The sequence below is a fragment of the Abramis brama genome, assembly GCF_963993115.1.
Source record: "Abramis brama genome assembly, chromosome: 8".
NCBI classification, from domain to species: domain Eukaryota; kingdom Metazoa; phylum Chordata; class Actinopteri; order Cypriniformes; family Leuciscidae; genus Abramis; species Abramis brama.
The window spans coordinates 39,710,273-39,727,439 of NC_139970.1; the positions used below are offsets into that span (position 1 = coordinate 39,710,273).

At 36.7% G+C, this 17,167-nt stretch overlaps 1 protein-coding gene across 14 annotated transcripts in view; it reads right to left on the minus strand.

Moving 5' to 3' along the window:
- tns1b (tensin 1b) overlaps positions 1 to 17,167 on the minus strand; it is a 245,918-nt gene that overhangs the window by 93,208 nt on the left and 135,543 nt on the right. For all 14 annotated transcript variants that reach the window (XM_084123219.1, XM_084123216.1, XM_084123215.1 and 11 more), the window contains one exon: positions 4,381 to 4,419. In XM_084123219.1, the coding sequence (XP_083979345.1) occupies positions 4,381 to 4,419 (39 nt within the window). The remainder of the gene's footprint in view (positions 1 to 4,380; positions 4,420 to 17,167) is intronic.

Here is a 17,167-nt window from a genome sequence, read left to right on the forward strand (position 1 = left end):
TGGATAGGTCATCAAAAGAACATTGATTCCCTTGCAAACCCTCATCATATCAGATTATCTAATAACTCTGTTTTGGTTCATAAACTGTGGAAATGAGTTGTTTGAGGAGGCAAGCAGCTGTTCGGCTCAAAGATCTGGAGATATCTGTCGAAGTGCGGCACACAGAACACCTAAAAAGGACATGTTGTTTCATTCCTGTGTTCAGCACCTCAGAGTCAATTACAGTATGATTTAAATGTGTTTGGTTAATGTCCAGGCATGGTTGAAACAGCAACAACCATTGAAAAAAAAATAATATGGACAACTAGGAGGGGAAAGTCGACCAGGTCTCCAGTGTATCTGACCCGGGGGTTATGATGGATATTATGGCGCAGTTGAGGAACATGACATCAGTGACAGCTGCTTTTCTCTCACGGTTTTAGTGGCCACCTGCAATTTTTCCGGCACAGTGCAGCAGAGATGGAGAAAATGTTAACAGACAAGATGTGCATTTCAGTGGCACTCTGTTTACATCATGCTAATGGAGGGTCCGTGCCTGCCCTCCATCCCGGGAGAGATCTACGGAAAGAATTCCGAAGATGGTATTCAGCTAAACAACTCTTAACTGTGAGAACCTGCGAACAGAAACATCCCAAAGCAAACCTCTGACCCTGGGTTAACGCTCACAACAGGGGAAGGACCCCAACAAAACAGACTAATACATGTCAAGTACTGCATAAAGCATCGTATGCGCTGAGAAAGCGAGAGAGGATGTGAAGCAGAGAGCCTTAAAGGGCCTGGGCACTGAGAATATACACAGAAAGACCTGGAAACACTGGGTCTGCTTAATGTCATCCGAGGCCCAGCATGTGTTTCACCCTCTCATGGCCAATTATGGCCAATATCACATTGTGGTGAAGCAGACGCAGACCAGATGGCTCTAGAGAAAGGTAATGTACACAGCTCTGAGAGAGAGAAAGCCTGAAGCATGTCTTCAAAATACAACCACTGCAGAGGGCATGTTACTGAGATAACGCCCACGTAATGTATGTTTCTGGATGTCTACTTGCGTCATATCAAAAAGTACAAGACAGCAGATCACCCTGGATAGGGAACGTAATGCATCTCTGTACTTTTGTACTGACACGGTCAGTTTATGAGTGAATCTCACCAAAACATGACCAGCCAGTTGCATAAAAAAAAGCCATTATGTTAAGACTGTGTCTTAATGAACTAGTATGACCAACTAGCAGGCTGATTTGAAAAAGTTATGAACAGTCTTAAAGAAAAGAAAAAATGTATGACTAAGACCCGATTATGCAACTGGCAGGTCACATTTCACCTAAAAATGTTAACAGCAAAAATTAGACATTTCTGTCCTAAGAACAGCTGTTGGACGCCGTGCTGCGTTGTCATGGGAACATCCCAGGTGAAAATAATGAGGAAATTACATTGGCTGAATCCGAAATCGCCCCCTCATTCACTATTCCCTATGTTAGTCCACTAATACAGTTCACTTGAAGGAGTGAATGAAAACGAGTGAGTGAATTCAGATAGCCGTTGATCGTACATCGGCCGTACACATCCGGTACGTCTCTTATTGGGGTCCCCTGGAAACATTTCCGTTGTGTTCTGTGCTATTTGCAGCGCGTTTCTGTATTTGGATGTGTTGTGAACTTTTGCAGCGCGTTTCTGCATTTGGTTGTGTTGTGAACTTTTGCAGCGCGTTTCTGCATTTGGTTGTGATGTGAGTATTTGGAGCACACGTGTGTTGTGAAACTGATGAAGATGTTTTCTTAAGTTGCAGCGCGTTGAGCTCTCTCGGCCACCGTACTTATGCACATGAATACATATCATGTCACAATGATCATAAAACAACAAATTACTTAAAATGTGAGAAACTTGCTTTTTGTCAAAATTACCACCAGATCATTGATAAAATCATTAGATTGGCACATTAGCTATCTTGATGATGTGAAGTTATGTTGTTGTTTTTTTAGATCATAACACCTAAAGTGAACCTTTTCATCCAAAATTGTACATTCATATTGACATTTGATCGTTGTTATTCGGCCTCAGATCACAGGTCTAGCCACCAGCCAGCCAACTCATTTAGTGGAGGAGAATTTACCAAACATGGAGTGAGGAGAAAGCAGGTCTACGAGATTCAGTCCGACCACAGAAATATTCCTGAATTCACTGGAAAGCCATTAAACAGGGTTGTTTTTGGCTTCACTGAGCTGCGTCATTGTAAACACAGAGTTCAGCAGCTTTGTCCTTGCTGAAGGCAGTGTGTGTGTGTGTGTGTGTGTGTGTGTGTGTGTGTGTGTGTGTGTGTGTGTGTGTGTGTGTGTGTGTGTGTGTGTGTGTGTGTGTGTGTGTGTGTGTGTGTGTGTGTGTGTGTTGAGGGACAAATTTACAAAGCTTTTCTCAACAGACTTTAGGTAAATAAAATCACTAAATATTCATGTTTGAGATGTTCATGCTGCAGGTCTAAGCCTTACATAAGCATACATTCTTCATTTTCACTTTCAATCTGGACTGATCTGAGTCCAGCTGCTCTGAGTTTCCTTTATAAATACAGCCACTGCTGTCCTTAAGATCCCAGTTTATTTGATCTACTTTAGTGAAGTTCAGCTGCCACAGGCCTTCACTGAAACACTCACTCACTTCAGACAAAACACCTCTCAGTTTTACCTGTCAACATTTACACTCTGATATTAATCTAAAGATGATCACTATATAACATTCAGTCACACTTTAAATTAGGGTCCAATTCTCACTATTAACTACAATGTTTGCATCAAACTCTATTTAAAATTAATAGTTAGTAAGGTGGTAGTTGTTAAGCTTAGGAATAAGCAGAATAAGCCATTAATATGTGCTTTATAAGTACTAATAAACAGCCAATATATTCGTATTATGCACGCTAATAAGCAACAAGTTAATAGTGAGAATCGAACCCTAAACTAAAGTGTTACCTAATCTTCTTATGTTTATTATTTTATCAAAATGAACACATTATTAACAAAAAACCTCTTGCCCTGAACCTGTCCTAATTCTAATATACATAAAATCATATTATATTTATAATACATATTTATATATTCTCTCTCTCTAAAAGTTAAAATAAATAAACAATAATTAATAAAAAATATACAGACATGGCAGTGATTAAAATGACTAAACTTGAACTTGTCCACAACACAATATTTTTAATTGTATGGCTTATATATTGAAATATAAATATTAATAATTAAAATAATAATTAAACAATATATAAATATATGTATTTGTTTTACATGTATGTTAATTGTATTAATAATACTACAATATTAAAAATAAAATTAAAGATAGTTTAAAATAAATAATTCTATATTTGAATATTATATATAATATACTAACAGATTATAATATTAAATTTAAAGTAGAAAATATATGCACCTTTAAAGGATGTTCAAAATAAATCTTTTGTCAGCACCATCAGATTTTCGGTGATGATGATTCAATAAATCCCTTTTCTCAATTTGTCAATATTGTTGATACATTATTGATATGGCAGTATATATAATATCTGATGGTGTTGATATTTGTGAGAGCAAGAAAATAAACCACAATTTTTGAGAAAATGGAACGTTTAACATATTTAACATCTTTGCGGACATGTGGCAAGTTTTGTCCCATGTCTCAGGAATATTTTTTTTTGTCCTCCAGCCTCTCAGTTTTCACACTTGTCTTCAGAACATCATCTTATATAGCTTAATTTGTTCATCACTTCATTTGTCTGATTTCAAGTGTGTGTTTGGTGCGTGTGCCGACAGCGACCCTGCATACCTGCATTCACACTGCTCGCTTTACTACGCCATACTTCATCTGAGAAGTGATTGAGGGAACGAGAAAGAGAATTAATCAAACCCTGTCCAACTCATGAAAGCCAAACTTTCCCCCCCAAAACAAGTAAAACTATCTGTTCCATACTGAGGACACTGTGTACAACAAGAGACTTTTTTCATGAACGCGGGTAGAGTAATGATGGACTCTGGCTTGCCTTGCGCAGGCGAGCGTACATAGGAGGAGGAGGAGGAGGAGGAGGAGGAAAGAGATCTTTTGGAGACCAAAAACACAATTCAAACCAAAAAAAGGAATGTTCACTATGCTATCACTCATGCTCTGTTATTCCCCCTGGCTTATTTAGGTCTTGGGAGAGATCTGAACTGAGGACCCCAAGCTTTTATTTCCTTCTTATAAATATTAATGGTTGTGGGATGATACGTTCTGGCCTCCAAAATAGGCAAACATATCTCTTTATCATCAATCTGATTAACAGAGCAGATTCCGAGAGGCGACTGTTCTAGGAAACGATCAAAAACGGGTCATCAAAACAACCACAGAAGTTCTTACCAGTTCATAGTTGGCAACAGGAACGCAGGAGGAGGATACCTGCAACACACAGAGAACACAAACGTCAGGCCAAATTCTGGGACTTTAAAGTCTACATAACATGTTGACACATTTTACTACTGTAATATGACATATTTCCAAGGGAAATGGGACATTCAACAAGAAAAAAAATGCAGGACTGGCTTTATTTTATAATTGTTGGGGTTGTTGGATAAAAGGTTACTAAGACAAACATTTTGCTTTCATTTGTAAAAACATGCACGGATGAATTGTGCTCAATAAGGAACATTATTGTGAATTATGAAGAAAGTCCATTTTGATTTCAAACCACAAGCCACAAAACACTGGTAATTTTAACATAAAACAGACATGTGAAATTCACTGTTTATATGCAACTCCATCCCGATCTTAATTTATAATTATTAATATACTACTTTATTTTTATTAAAATGTTGATTTAGTTTTTATGTTAACGTTTTCAATATATCAGTAAGGTTTTATTTTAATATTCATATTTTTAATATTATATTTAAAAAAAAAAAATATTACTTAGTTGCTAAGTAATTTTAGTACTTCATCTTATTTATTTCAGTTAATTGCCAAGGCGAATAGTTGGATTCATAATTTTGTAACCATGACACTTAATTCATTTAAAACAACTAATGGAGAATTATGTATTTCTCACGATGCACATTAGTGACTTTATTTATATTGGTCAACAACTGAAATAAACATCAATGAGTAGATCTATTACAGGTAGTAATAAAAAATAAAAAAAAATAAAAAAAATAAAATTAAACAAACAAAAATGTCTTTAATCAATAAATTTGTGTAAGTTTAAAATACTTATATTTGTAAAACTGAAATAAAAGTGAATTAAAGCTACGGAAGTGTTAAAAAACAAAAAAATGACAAGCACAAAAAACGTACTAAAACAAACTAAAATTAAAATAAAACAAAAACTGAAAATAAAATACATAAAAGCATATTCAAAACATTTACTATAGTATAATACTAAAATAAGACTGTCAGTCAGACTCAAACAGATTGAAACATCACTGGTTCATGTTTTAGAAACAGGCGAACAGTGCAAACACAGGCAACGAGAGCGCTAACCTCATTTTCACCATTTCATAAACAGGATTGGAAAGTCACTGATGTTTAAAGGTGATTTGCTTTGTCGGAACTCACAATCTGCTGAAGTCCATTATAATAGGATTGCTGCTCAGACCACTGCCACAACTAATATCCCGCCTCCCATGAACAAATGAGCTCTGTGCTTCACAAACAGGATGGCGGACCATCATTTCTGGCTCTGCTTCTACTAGAGCATTAAGAAAAACTGATTCCAGGCAAAATTGGACGTGAGGAACTGGAGTTGTGCACAAACAAGAAGCCTTCTCCACAGCTGTCTAAAAGCACAGGCAGCTGTCTAGTCAGTCTATGACTAAACCATTCCAATTCAAATATGAATAATGAGTCAAAAGCAATACAAAAGACAAAGCAAATATAATTCAGACTCATTTCTCAGTAGAAATGAAAACACACACACATTTATGAATCAATTCACTCTTTCCACAAAGCATGACTTGGTGTATTTTTAGCTTCATATACTGTCATGTTAATATTATGTATTAATTAAAGGTAATTTGGCTTTTTTTGTGTGCATGTAAAAATGTATTCAACTCAAATAATAAGTTGAGAAGATATCATGGCTGATATTACCAGATCATTCACCACACTACAATTGGAAGGTCAAGTCAAGCACATTGCATTGTGGGATACAGTGTTGCAAGGCAATAAGCCAAAAGAGGCCGTGCGTTACAGTGATTTTACCACGGGTAAGCCTGTGGCTTGGAACCCACAAACATAACGCTGGTTTATTTCTCACTGGTTGAGGACAAATGTGGTAAATAAAAGTCAAGGCAACATGGGTCAGATTTCACTTGTGCCATTCCAAGTACAACTATTTATGAATTCTCAGAGTTTAGTCATGTCTTGCAAAATTTGATTCAGATGAAAGTGAGGAATTTGACATGGTCTGGAAGCCATCGGCTCTTACCATTTGTTTTGACAGCTGGTTATATGTGTGTTATTTTCAACCATCTGGCATTTGTGTTAAATTTGCTCGCTCCATTTAATTGCTCGTCTTAATGCTGACGGAGCACATCAGGTTTCCCAATGTCACTTTCACATTTATCAATGACCTCGACCTGTCATTGATAAAGTATTCATGAAAACGGTGCTGAGCCTTAACTAACTGAGTTTATAGTTTAACAGGTGTCCTGCACCTGAAGATCACATGTCTTTTATTGGTGGTGTTTGTGAAGGCAAACATTATTCTTAATATTGCTCATATTTAGCAATGGCATATTAACTCACAAAAAGCACCCTAGCAACACACTAAGAGCATTGGGAAAGACATAATGCATTGGTCCGTTACATTCAAATTTTCTTCAGGGAATGTAAAAACCGAGATTAATTCTAGAATAAAAAGTCTAAATAGTCATGCAAAAGGTCTGTGTGACTGTTTACATGGTAACAATGATCAGCCTCATGCTTTCATTATGTGAACAGGAAGTTTTCTCCTTAATAAGTGACATGAGACGTTAAGCATGACTAGTGCTTCTGTTTGATTTGACTTCTTGATAAAAGATGTTATTCCAGCTGTGGATGTGGAGCTGTAAAGCACATAAACACTGAAAATCTCTTGTTTTTTCTCACTACAGGTCTCAGCATATCTAAATGCACTCTAAACACAAATGATCAACCGCTGTAAACAGGAAGACTGATAAGAGTGAAACAATAAATTTAAGCAAGCTGGATAAGTTATTTTGGATAAGTTAGACAAACATGGATCCACTGCTTTTAGAACATTAGTAAAGCTTACAGTAAAACAGCAGCAAATATACAACGGTCTGAAGTCACATTGAAAAAACTGTGGCCAGTTGCATAAACTTAGCCACTATGTTAAGACTGTGTCTTAAGAAATAATTTGACTTATTTTTCTGATTCAAATTAGACCGATCTACCTTCTTATGCAACTGACTTTAAAAAGTTAGGACCAGTCTTAAAGAAAAAAAAAAATGTATGATTAACTTTAAAGTGTCATTTTAACATCAGTGTAAACTAGAGGGGTTTAGGGTTTCAGGTAGACCAACATCAAGGTTATTTACCAACAGTTAAAATTAAATAATCAAAAGTAAAAATAAAAAACTGCTTAGTTTACACTATATGAATTAAATATATACTGATTCTTATTAAAGCTACACAAGTTATTCAGTCAAGGGCACTGAGTGAATTTGTCTGTCTGTCTTTGTCTTTGGTTTATTAGGCTGCTGTCACTTTAAGAGCTGCACAGATCCAATATACTGTTACATGCACACTTTCTTTCTCAACTGTTTAGTCGAAAACAACTGGGCTTTTTGTAATCTTTTGGAGTATTAAAATCATGCAGCTATCGCAAGCCGTTGCGTTATGCATATCACGATATTTCGATAATTTCAACATATCATGTAGCCCTATATTATTTATTAGTTTATATAAATTGAGACTTATGATATAAACTGAAGAATGAATAATGCAAATAAACTGTAAGAAATGATATAGCCAACTGGCAAAAAAATATGAAAAAGTTCTGCTCCAATATATAAAAATATTTTCATATACTATACTTTTGCCATGGTTGTTTTATGATGCTGGATCATGTTTGTAATACTACTCTACCTATGTGGGTGGTCATTGTTAATTAATCAGTCATTGTATAATCAATAAACTACCCAGCTGATTTAGGTATGTATAAATGTTGTTGACTAATGTTCAAGTTTTTAGCACTGAAGATAGTTGAAGATGGACTGAAATGTTTGCTCTTCGTTTTCTTTTTTTTGTGTGCACACTCACATTTTTGTTAGTACACTTTGGTATTTTGCTGTCACTTTCTATGTGAATCTTCAGTAAAATAATTTCCAATGGATAATAAGTCCAAGGAGGATTGAATTTGTTTGGTGTGTGGATGTTTTTCAAGAAATTATATAGGCCAAATATATACATTCACACATAAATATTACACATTTATTATTATAATTTTTGTGCTCTGAGTCAGGCTGAAATATGTCCCATCTTATTCTTCTAACATCAACTCTTTTTCAGAGCAGGTCTCAGTTTACTGACAGCCTGTTCCGACCTGGCACAGACATTTACACGATCTTGCACGGAAAACATACACATCCTTATCTCCAGCCAGTCCTAATAAGACCACTGTACCACTCCATAATACTTCAGTGATAAACGGAAATCCCTCCCTAATCTCAGTCCGTCTCAGAGCTCTGCTCTAAGCCTTTCTCCAGTGGCCTGGTCTATCTCCAGACCGGATTCCATCACCTGGCGTAACTCAGCCTGCAGGCACCTGCTGATGACAGCCCGTACACCTGCTATCCATAACTAACAAACACCTTGTGTCTGCGCTGAGACCTGGCCCGACCCAGCATGCCTTCATGCATTCATGTCTCTGAAGATGCCTGGAATGCTTGAAACGGAGCCCTGATGACTTCTCTTTCAAAGGTCATTCTGGAAGGGCAACTTTTATTTACAATTATATTGTTAGCGATATCAAATTAAACATAAAAAATATTAAAGTATGAAACAATATAATAATAAAAAATAAAAAAAATTATAAAATTTTACTTTTAACTTTGACTATGTGAATCCATTTGAACCGTCTGTTTCAGTTCATCAAGCCTGCATTTATTTGATCAAAAATACAGAAAAAAGAGTAGTATTGTAAAATATTACTACAATTTAAAATAATGGTTTTCTATTTTAATATACTTTAAAATATAATTTATTTCAGTGACGCAAAGCTGAATTTTTAGCATTGTTACTCCAGTCTTCAGTGTCACATGATCCTTCAGAAATCGCTAGACAAGGGCAAGGGCAATTTGCATATCATGAAATCTATCTTAATACTTTTAGCATGTTATTGAATAATGTTCATGTATTTGGACTAGATCTGCTATGCTGCTGATTGATGTTGATCCTGTAGCAGATCTAGGCAGGTGGAGGGTTTCAGAGGAACTGCAAACAATGAACCAGACTATTTAAATGTTGAGCAAGGAATCTCATTGGCTGCAGGATCAGCAGAGGCCAATCAGCTTGTGATATGCGGTAATGATGTGATTGCTTGCAGACTGCATGTAAAGGATTCATGACTGAATAAAAAAAATGCCTTTTCAAAGCAAAGTATATAACAAACAATGCCAAGATATATTCAAAGGTTGAAAACTGTTTGGATATTATTTTTTAAGCTTCATCACCCAGTCCTACACGGAAGCACTGACCCTGATCCTTTGACACGGGTCAGACGAGGACATTAAGAGTGGCTAGAAATCCTGAAGGAGCCCGTCTCAATGCAAGAAAACAAGAAAACAGGTGGCTCAACTGTCAGAAGACAGCTTAAGTGTTTGGTAATAATTAGTACGATACAAACAACAAACAATGACACTCTTTAACGGGACGTCATCACGTCACATAATGAAACTGATGAACATGCAACCCCTTGGACCCTCATGTGTAAGAACAAGCACCCTGAGAGCTGCATTCATCATGCTGGCAACAGAAGCGGGTTGTTGCTGGTATTCACATCACGGTTCAGTCGTGTAAATCATCCTGAGGCGGTCTACCCCGAGCGTAACCTCTGGTAAATGGTTCATGCCAGGCCTTAAACCGCAGCAAGGGTGCAGGTGAACATACAAAAGGTGATAACCGCAGGTCTACTGGTGGGCAACCGCAACACTAAAAATAATCCTGACAATCATCCTGTGGTTATCCAAAAACCAAAGACAAACATAGACATGACAGGTTGGTACAATATTCACCTGCAAGGAAAGAAATACAATCTGCTATTGGATGAATGTCCTGAAACCTAATAACAACGTGTCCTGATCGCATTTACCCTAAAAGCAAAGGAAAAACTTGAGGAATTCAATAAAAACATATGGAATGATATAAGATTGTTTTGCATTGTGACATTATTTTTAGTTAGGCAATTAGGCACATTTTCCGGCAAACACTCATTACCTGTTAACTGTTAACGTTAAGAAAAGCTGCATTTTATGCAAATGTGAACATCATGGAAATGTTTTCCATGAGATTCACCTTATTCCTGCAACAGAGCAAAACAGGTCCTCTTCAAGCACACCATTCATCCATCAATGTATCTTTCCAGCTTGATATCATGGTACGCAACACTTAACACGCAAAATCTTTAAAGTCTCATCGTCTATTGATCTAAAGAATGGTTTGTAGAAAAACTGCAACAGTGCCTCCAAATAAAATCATTTACAACATATTTTGTTTTTGAAGAGTTGTAATGGATAGTGAGGGAAAATCATCAACATCAACTTTCTAATAAACCTGACATTGTATACTATAAATACTGTTGGCTCTCTATTGGCTTATGTTTCTCAGTAAGTCGCTTTGGATAAAAGTGTCTGCTAAATTAATACATGCAAAAGTAAGTGTGAAAAGATATTGGAAAAAACTGACATTGCGATATTTAGTTTTCCTGCAATGTGTTGTGATATGACAACAATTTCACCAGATGATTTGAATAGCTCTATTTATTAAGAATCAATCATTCTAGGATGATTGGGGTAGTTTCGCAGCGGACTGAATCTGTATAGAAAATAATAAACAAATTATAAGCATAGATAATAATAATAATAATAATAATAAACGGAGCAAAATGACTTGCAATTTAGACTTTATAACTCACAATTGCAGGTTTGTATCTCACAATTCTGAGGGGGAAAAAAGCCAGAATTGTGAGTTTGTATCTTGCAATTCTGACTTTTTTTTATAGTTATAATTATAAAGTTATAAAGTCAGAATTGTGAAATGACTTTCTCCTCAGAATCACAGTTCGGAGTTTATAACTCGCATTTTGCAAGTTTATATCTCACAATTCTGAGATGGTTTCCAAACTTTTGACTGGTAGTAAATATAACAAAGAAAAAGCACGCACACACACACACATACACAAAAAAACTATCCAAACTTCTTGGCTGGCATGTCGGTGATGCAAAGCCAGTGCACTTTTTGTGCTGAAAAGAAAGAGAAACAAAGCGAGTGAGGGAACGAGACAGAAAGGGGAGTGGATGTGTGTTGATAACACTGGAGTGTACAAATGAATATTACATAATGAGCGGTAATTGTGCTGTTGCATTCCTCGCATGCTTGCGTTAACAAGATTAAACCGAGACCTGCTGCATTCAGCCCGCATCACGTGTGCTGGAGAAAAAAACAAGTGTCAGCCATCGCCAACATTGTTGATCATTTTCTCTGAACCTGCAATATACAGAATGAAAGAATTCTAGCTTCATGCATTCTTTTTTTATCAACACTTTAATATAGGTAAGTTTAATGAAAAAAGAAACATTTTGAACAAAAAGCTGAGAAAAAAGCCTTTTGTTTCAAAGACTACAACGTGCATAAGCAATGCTTTTTATCACTTATCACTTGTGTGTTTTGATCCGGAGATTCTCTATTTTTTTTCCGCCCCCTACCGTATAAAGCCGAGAAGCGTTGTCTCGTAAGTGACGGAAAATTCCATCAATGGCGGGGAAAGAGTTAAAGGGATAGTTTAAAATGAAAATGATAGTTCTATCAAGGACACTATATTCCTAGTCTGCTATGCCATTAGGAACAGAGCAAAATTCAATTTGTTCATGATGCTAATTTCATTTTTGGCTGAACCATTCCTCCAAAATAAGTTTTAGGAAATTAAATTGTAGTTGTGGTGTATGGAAACCACACTCAACCATGCTGAACTCAAAAACACAAGCTCCTTCATGTGTATCCAAGATGATGGAATATTTGCATTTGGCACCAAAGAAACACAGAAAGAAAGAGATACTTGCTTGACTAAGGAGGCTTGATGTGGTATAATGCATTTTAACACCAAATTTTCAAGACCAAATGGATTTCTATAACTTTGGTGATGATTACTGTATAATGACTTTTTATAAATACCTGTAATCATCATCACCACCACATAATTAAAGGATAATTTCTAAAGTATTTTTTTTAACCTGAGCATAACTACATCGGCGAAAATATAAGCAGAGGCTGGACTGGATGTTCAAAGTCATTTCAGAGGTTCAGGACAAGTTTTGACAATTATTTTGTTTTGTTTTTAAAGCATGCACTGAGGAATTATGCATGATAAGACCAGGCATGTTTATAAAAAACGAGTTAAAAGAGTTAACCATGCTAACTTTAAGTTTGCATACATACACTATTTACTTACATTTTCAGAAGAGCAACAGCACAACCAAGAGTAGCTAATATTAAGCCATAACGTTTTGTCTGTTTAATTCACCGGCTTTGCCATGCCATGGAAGAGTGGAAAAATTGCGGAGGCATTTCCTCAACAAAAAAAAAGAAAAACAAAAGGCAAGGACTACTGAGCCAAAGCAAAAGGTTAATCTCTAATCACGAGAGACTTATAACTAAGGGCAATTTCTGAAACTCAATCCTGCTCTAAAACAGTGAGACGCAGTTTACAACACTGTCAGGAAAACTGCTCCACATAATTCCTAACCTACACCACACATAAAACATGATCTCAATATGATCTACACAGCATGAATTGGGATTGTTGACCTTCCAGAGAATGAGCTGGTTGTTTGCTATCAGTGAAACACGGCAGGTTGAAACAGGCAAGAGCCATCTGCATTTAACACACAAGATATGATGAGTTATTGGCCAGAGAAACTCTCGTTTACAAGCAGGTGAGGAGGAGTCCCGAGTCATTCCACCTTAGGAGACGACGGCTGTCCAGATGAGTTATCCTCACCTCTCGTGCCTCGACCAAAACACTGAGATTGATGTATTTCTCTCTTACACGCTCAGATACTGATCCAAATGAACTGATCCAAAAACTACAATTAGGGTGTTACTTGGGGACTCATCAAGCAAGCAAGCAAGCAATGTTTTTACACAATTTTGCCAAGGTTTATTTCCGTAAATCCACTTTAAGTTCAAACAAATGCAGACAACATGAAACGGCTTTCACAACTCACTTTACTTCTATAATCGGACACATTCAAAAACAGTCGAATGCAACTTGATTATATAAACAGGGACTGACTGGATGAAGAAAAAGTCTCAGAACAGAGCCATTCAGATGGCATGGATTGAAAGTCACAAGAAAGAAATTTTAGAGGCAGAGCAAGTTGACATTTTGATGAAAATATGAAGACAAATATGTTTTTCTTAGGAATAATGTGCACTGATGAATCATACAGATTTAGACTAAAATGTAGAGAAAAGTAGAGTATATATAGTATAATGAGGACTTTAAGGCACATTTAACCCTTAAAGGCCTCATATTATGCGATAAAAGTAATTAATAAATATTGAAAATATGCTGTAACTTTCAAAATTTCAAAACTATCTCCCCAGTCCAAACTGACTATTCATTGAAAATGACTCATTATTTGAAAAATTTGCTTAATAAATAAAGTAAGAGCAAACCCTTTGAGTCTTAAAAACAGCAAAACAAAAGAAGTCCTAAAGTTCAGAGAGGCTACAAAATAGTCATGAAAAACTAAATTATGGTTGTTTTTTGGCAATTGCCTGGGTTTTATCCCTGGGTTCAGTGCTGCGTGATGTTGCATATCAGCAGAACGGTGGGGCCGGGTGCTGGGTTTCCTGCCTTTATTTCGCTGCCCGGCCCATAAATCAAATGCAAAAGCAAACAAGCCCACAGCAGCTCTGTGCCAGCAACCCCTGAAACGGGCCTGCTTTCTATAAACATTCCACAGGGAGACCGAGCCCTGATAAGACCTCCACATACTCCTGAAGATCATGAACCCCGCCTCCATTTCCCATCAGTACGACCATCAAAATATTTCACATCGTGTTCGACGGCTCTGGGAGGAACAAACTCACTGGTTCTCCACCGCTGGAATTTCCTCATGAACATACACAATCTCTAAACCCGACCGGAACGACTGATAAGAATGGATCTGCTCCAGCCCACAATTCAATGTTCACCACATGTATAGAATTTAATAACTTTCTTTGGTGGAAATTACATTGTTAACATTCTTAAAATGGCAGTGTTTAATATTTCATAAAAATATACTCAATTGAATACTTTCAAACTTATTTTACTATATTATGTGGGTGATTTTTCTTTACCCATTAAATTCTCTTCACTGATACAGCTGATACAACTAAAGATGTTTAATTTTTTGTTGCGATTTTAAAGTTTAAGGTGGTCGGAGTCTGTGTAATTTGTCTTTCATATATATGTGTATATATATGGTGTATTTTTGCTACAGTTTTTCTCTATGAAGGCTAGTGTGAAGTAGTGTGAAGTAGTGAAGGCTTCACGTTGTGCAGAAAAACACTTCTTACCTGTAGTAAATCAAATCACTGTGAAAAGTTGACCGATTGTTTTTGAACAGATAAAAAACTAAACTTGTGAAGAGGTTTTGTTTACTGCAGCTGTTAAAATGCATGATACAGTCAGCAGCTGCCCTGTTCCCTTCAGTACATATTGGTGCAAACACCAATAAAAAGTCCTTTGCACAAATAGTAAAAATAAAAAACGCTGTCATTTTAACGTTATTCAAATAATATTGTTTTCAAAATCAGCTTGAAATATAACTGCATTCAGGACATGTTACGGTAAAACTTTATTTAAATGGTCCAATTTAGACATTCTACTAACTACAGTATAAGTAACTACATGCCAACTTACTCTACTAACCCGAACCCTAACAACTGTAATCCTAACCTAACAGTCTACTAATACTCTAATAAGAGTTAGCTGATACGTAGTTGTCTAAAGCGGACCATCGAAATAAAGTATAACCCATGTTAAAAACAGAAAAGAGCACAACTGAATGGAACAGAACATCTCTACAACTTAAAAACATGCTGCATTCAATGCTTTACAGACAAAAACATCCATCTGACGCATATGCTCAAAAACAAGCAAATTAAATAACCATTAGCCAACAATTTTAGCAAAATATATCAATCTGTCATAGCTGATTCAACTCTGGTCATTATATGATATTTTTATGTGCTCAGAGAGAGTGTGTGTTTAAAGTCAGTTGGTCCACGGTGACATCACAATCTTGGCAGGATATGAGGAAGAGAAACACATCAGACTGGAGGACTGGCATGTTATGGTAATTATTGGGGACAATACTCCATGCAAGCCACAAAGCTGAACCTCAAAGCTGAAAAAAGCCTCAAACGGGAGCGTGAGCGGCCATGTTTCCTGCCATCCCATGTCTCCAACAGCGATGGTGGGTTTTTTTAAAACCCTGTTTTTGTGAGGAAAAAGAGCCACATGATTGCACTGAAATTTTCAAATGCAGCAATCATTAAGTCACCATCCAGACATATTTCTGGCTGAACTTGCCACACTGGTACTTGCGCGCACCACAGACCCTCATCCGTACAGGGTTTGGTCAGATTGATTTGCCTCGAACTCTAAATCCAGTGGTCAACTGCTGCCGACTTCTGTGAATTTCCAATCAGACAAACACCGCAATCAGTTGAATGCTCACTGCAGAATGAACAAGGCGACATTTGGCTCACACGGAACCTGCAGACTTTTATCATGTTTTTTGGACAGATTTTATCGATGGAAATCAGAGAGCCAGAGTACTACACTCTTATCATCAGCTGAAAGTATTAACTAATTAACCAAAATATTTAATAAACAAACATGGATGGGGTCAGAGATGTATAAATCTGCAGAGCTCTGTGGAGCAAATTCCATGTGACTCCTTATTAGTGGCTTCCAATGTCCCTTCCAAAAACCCTATTGGTTTTTATCAAGGACAAAAATGTCCCGTTAATGCACGCAATTATGGTTCGTCTGAACGATGCTGTTTAATATCACATGGTCTGGAACTTCAGTAAGTAAATAAATGATAGCCACTGGATATTATAGTTCCTCATAACTTCTTTTGAGTTTTTAATCACTGCAACCTCTTTTAGTCAGAATAGAAGCCCCAGTGTGTGAAAGTGGCCCAAAGGCAGGATGTCTTAACTAATTCTGCCCCAAATGACTTCCTGTGGGCCTCTTAGCAGGTCTACGGTGTGCCAACTCTGCTAAAGCTGCTTTGAAAAGTGATCTCCATCCATCTGAGAGCCCCTCAACCACTGTCCTTTCTCTCTGAATGCCTGCTTAATGCATCACACAACCACACCAACTCAATCCAAACGGCCAATTCATTAGAGCAGCAGAATACAAGCCAAAGATGCCATTACTGTACACCTTTTATGGCCAACATCAGTAATGTAACAGCAGGTGCAAAATCATTTGGCATCAGAAACTGCTTACAGTTTACTACATTTCACTAATGTATTACTTTTACTTTCGTTGAAGTGATGAAACTGCACATTTTTGTGCAGTTTTGACAGACTGATATATTTGAGGCTGTGGATGATTGTCCTGACAACTCCGTACACAATATATACGTATATATATATATATATACATACATATATATATATATAATATATATATATGTGTGTGTGTGTGTGTGCGTGTGTGTGCGTGTGTGTGTGTGTGTGTGTGTGTGTGTGTGCGTGTGTGTGCGTGTGTGTGCGTGTGTGTGTGTGTGTGTGTGTGTGTGTCTCCCTAACTATATTTTGGGGACAAATTTGTACTCAGAAGTGACCAAAATCTCCAAAAACCTCCCTTTAGGATGTCCTAATTTGTAAATCTGGTATAAAAAATTAAGTAATTAAAATTTGT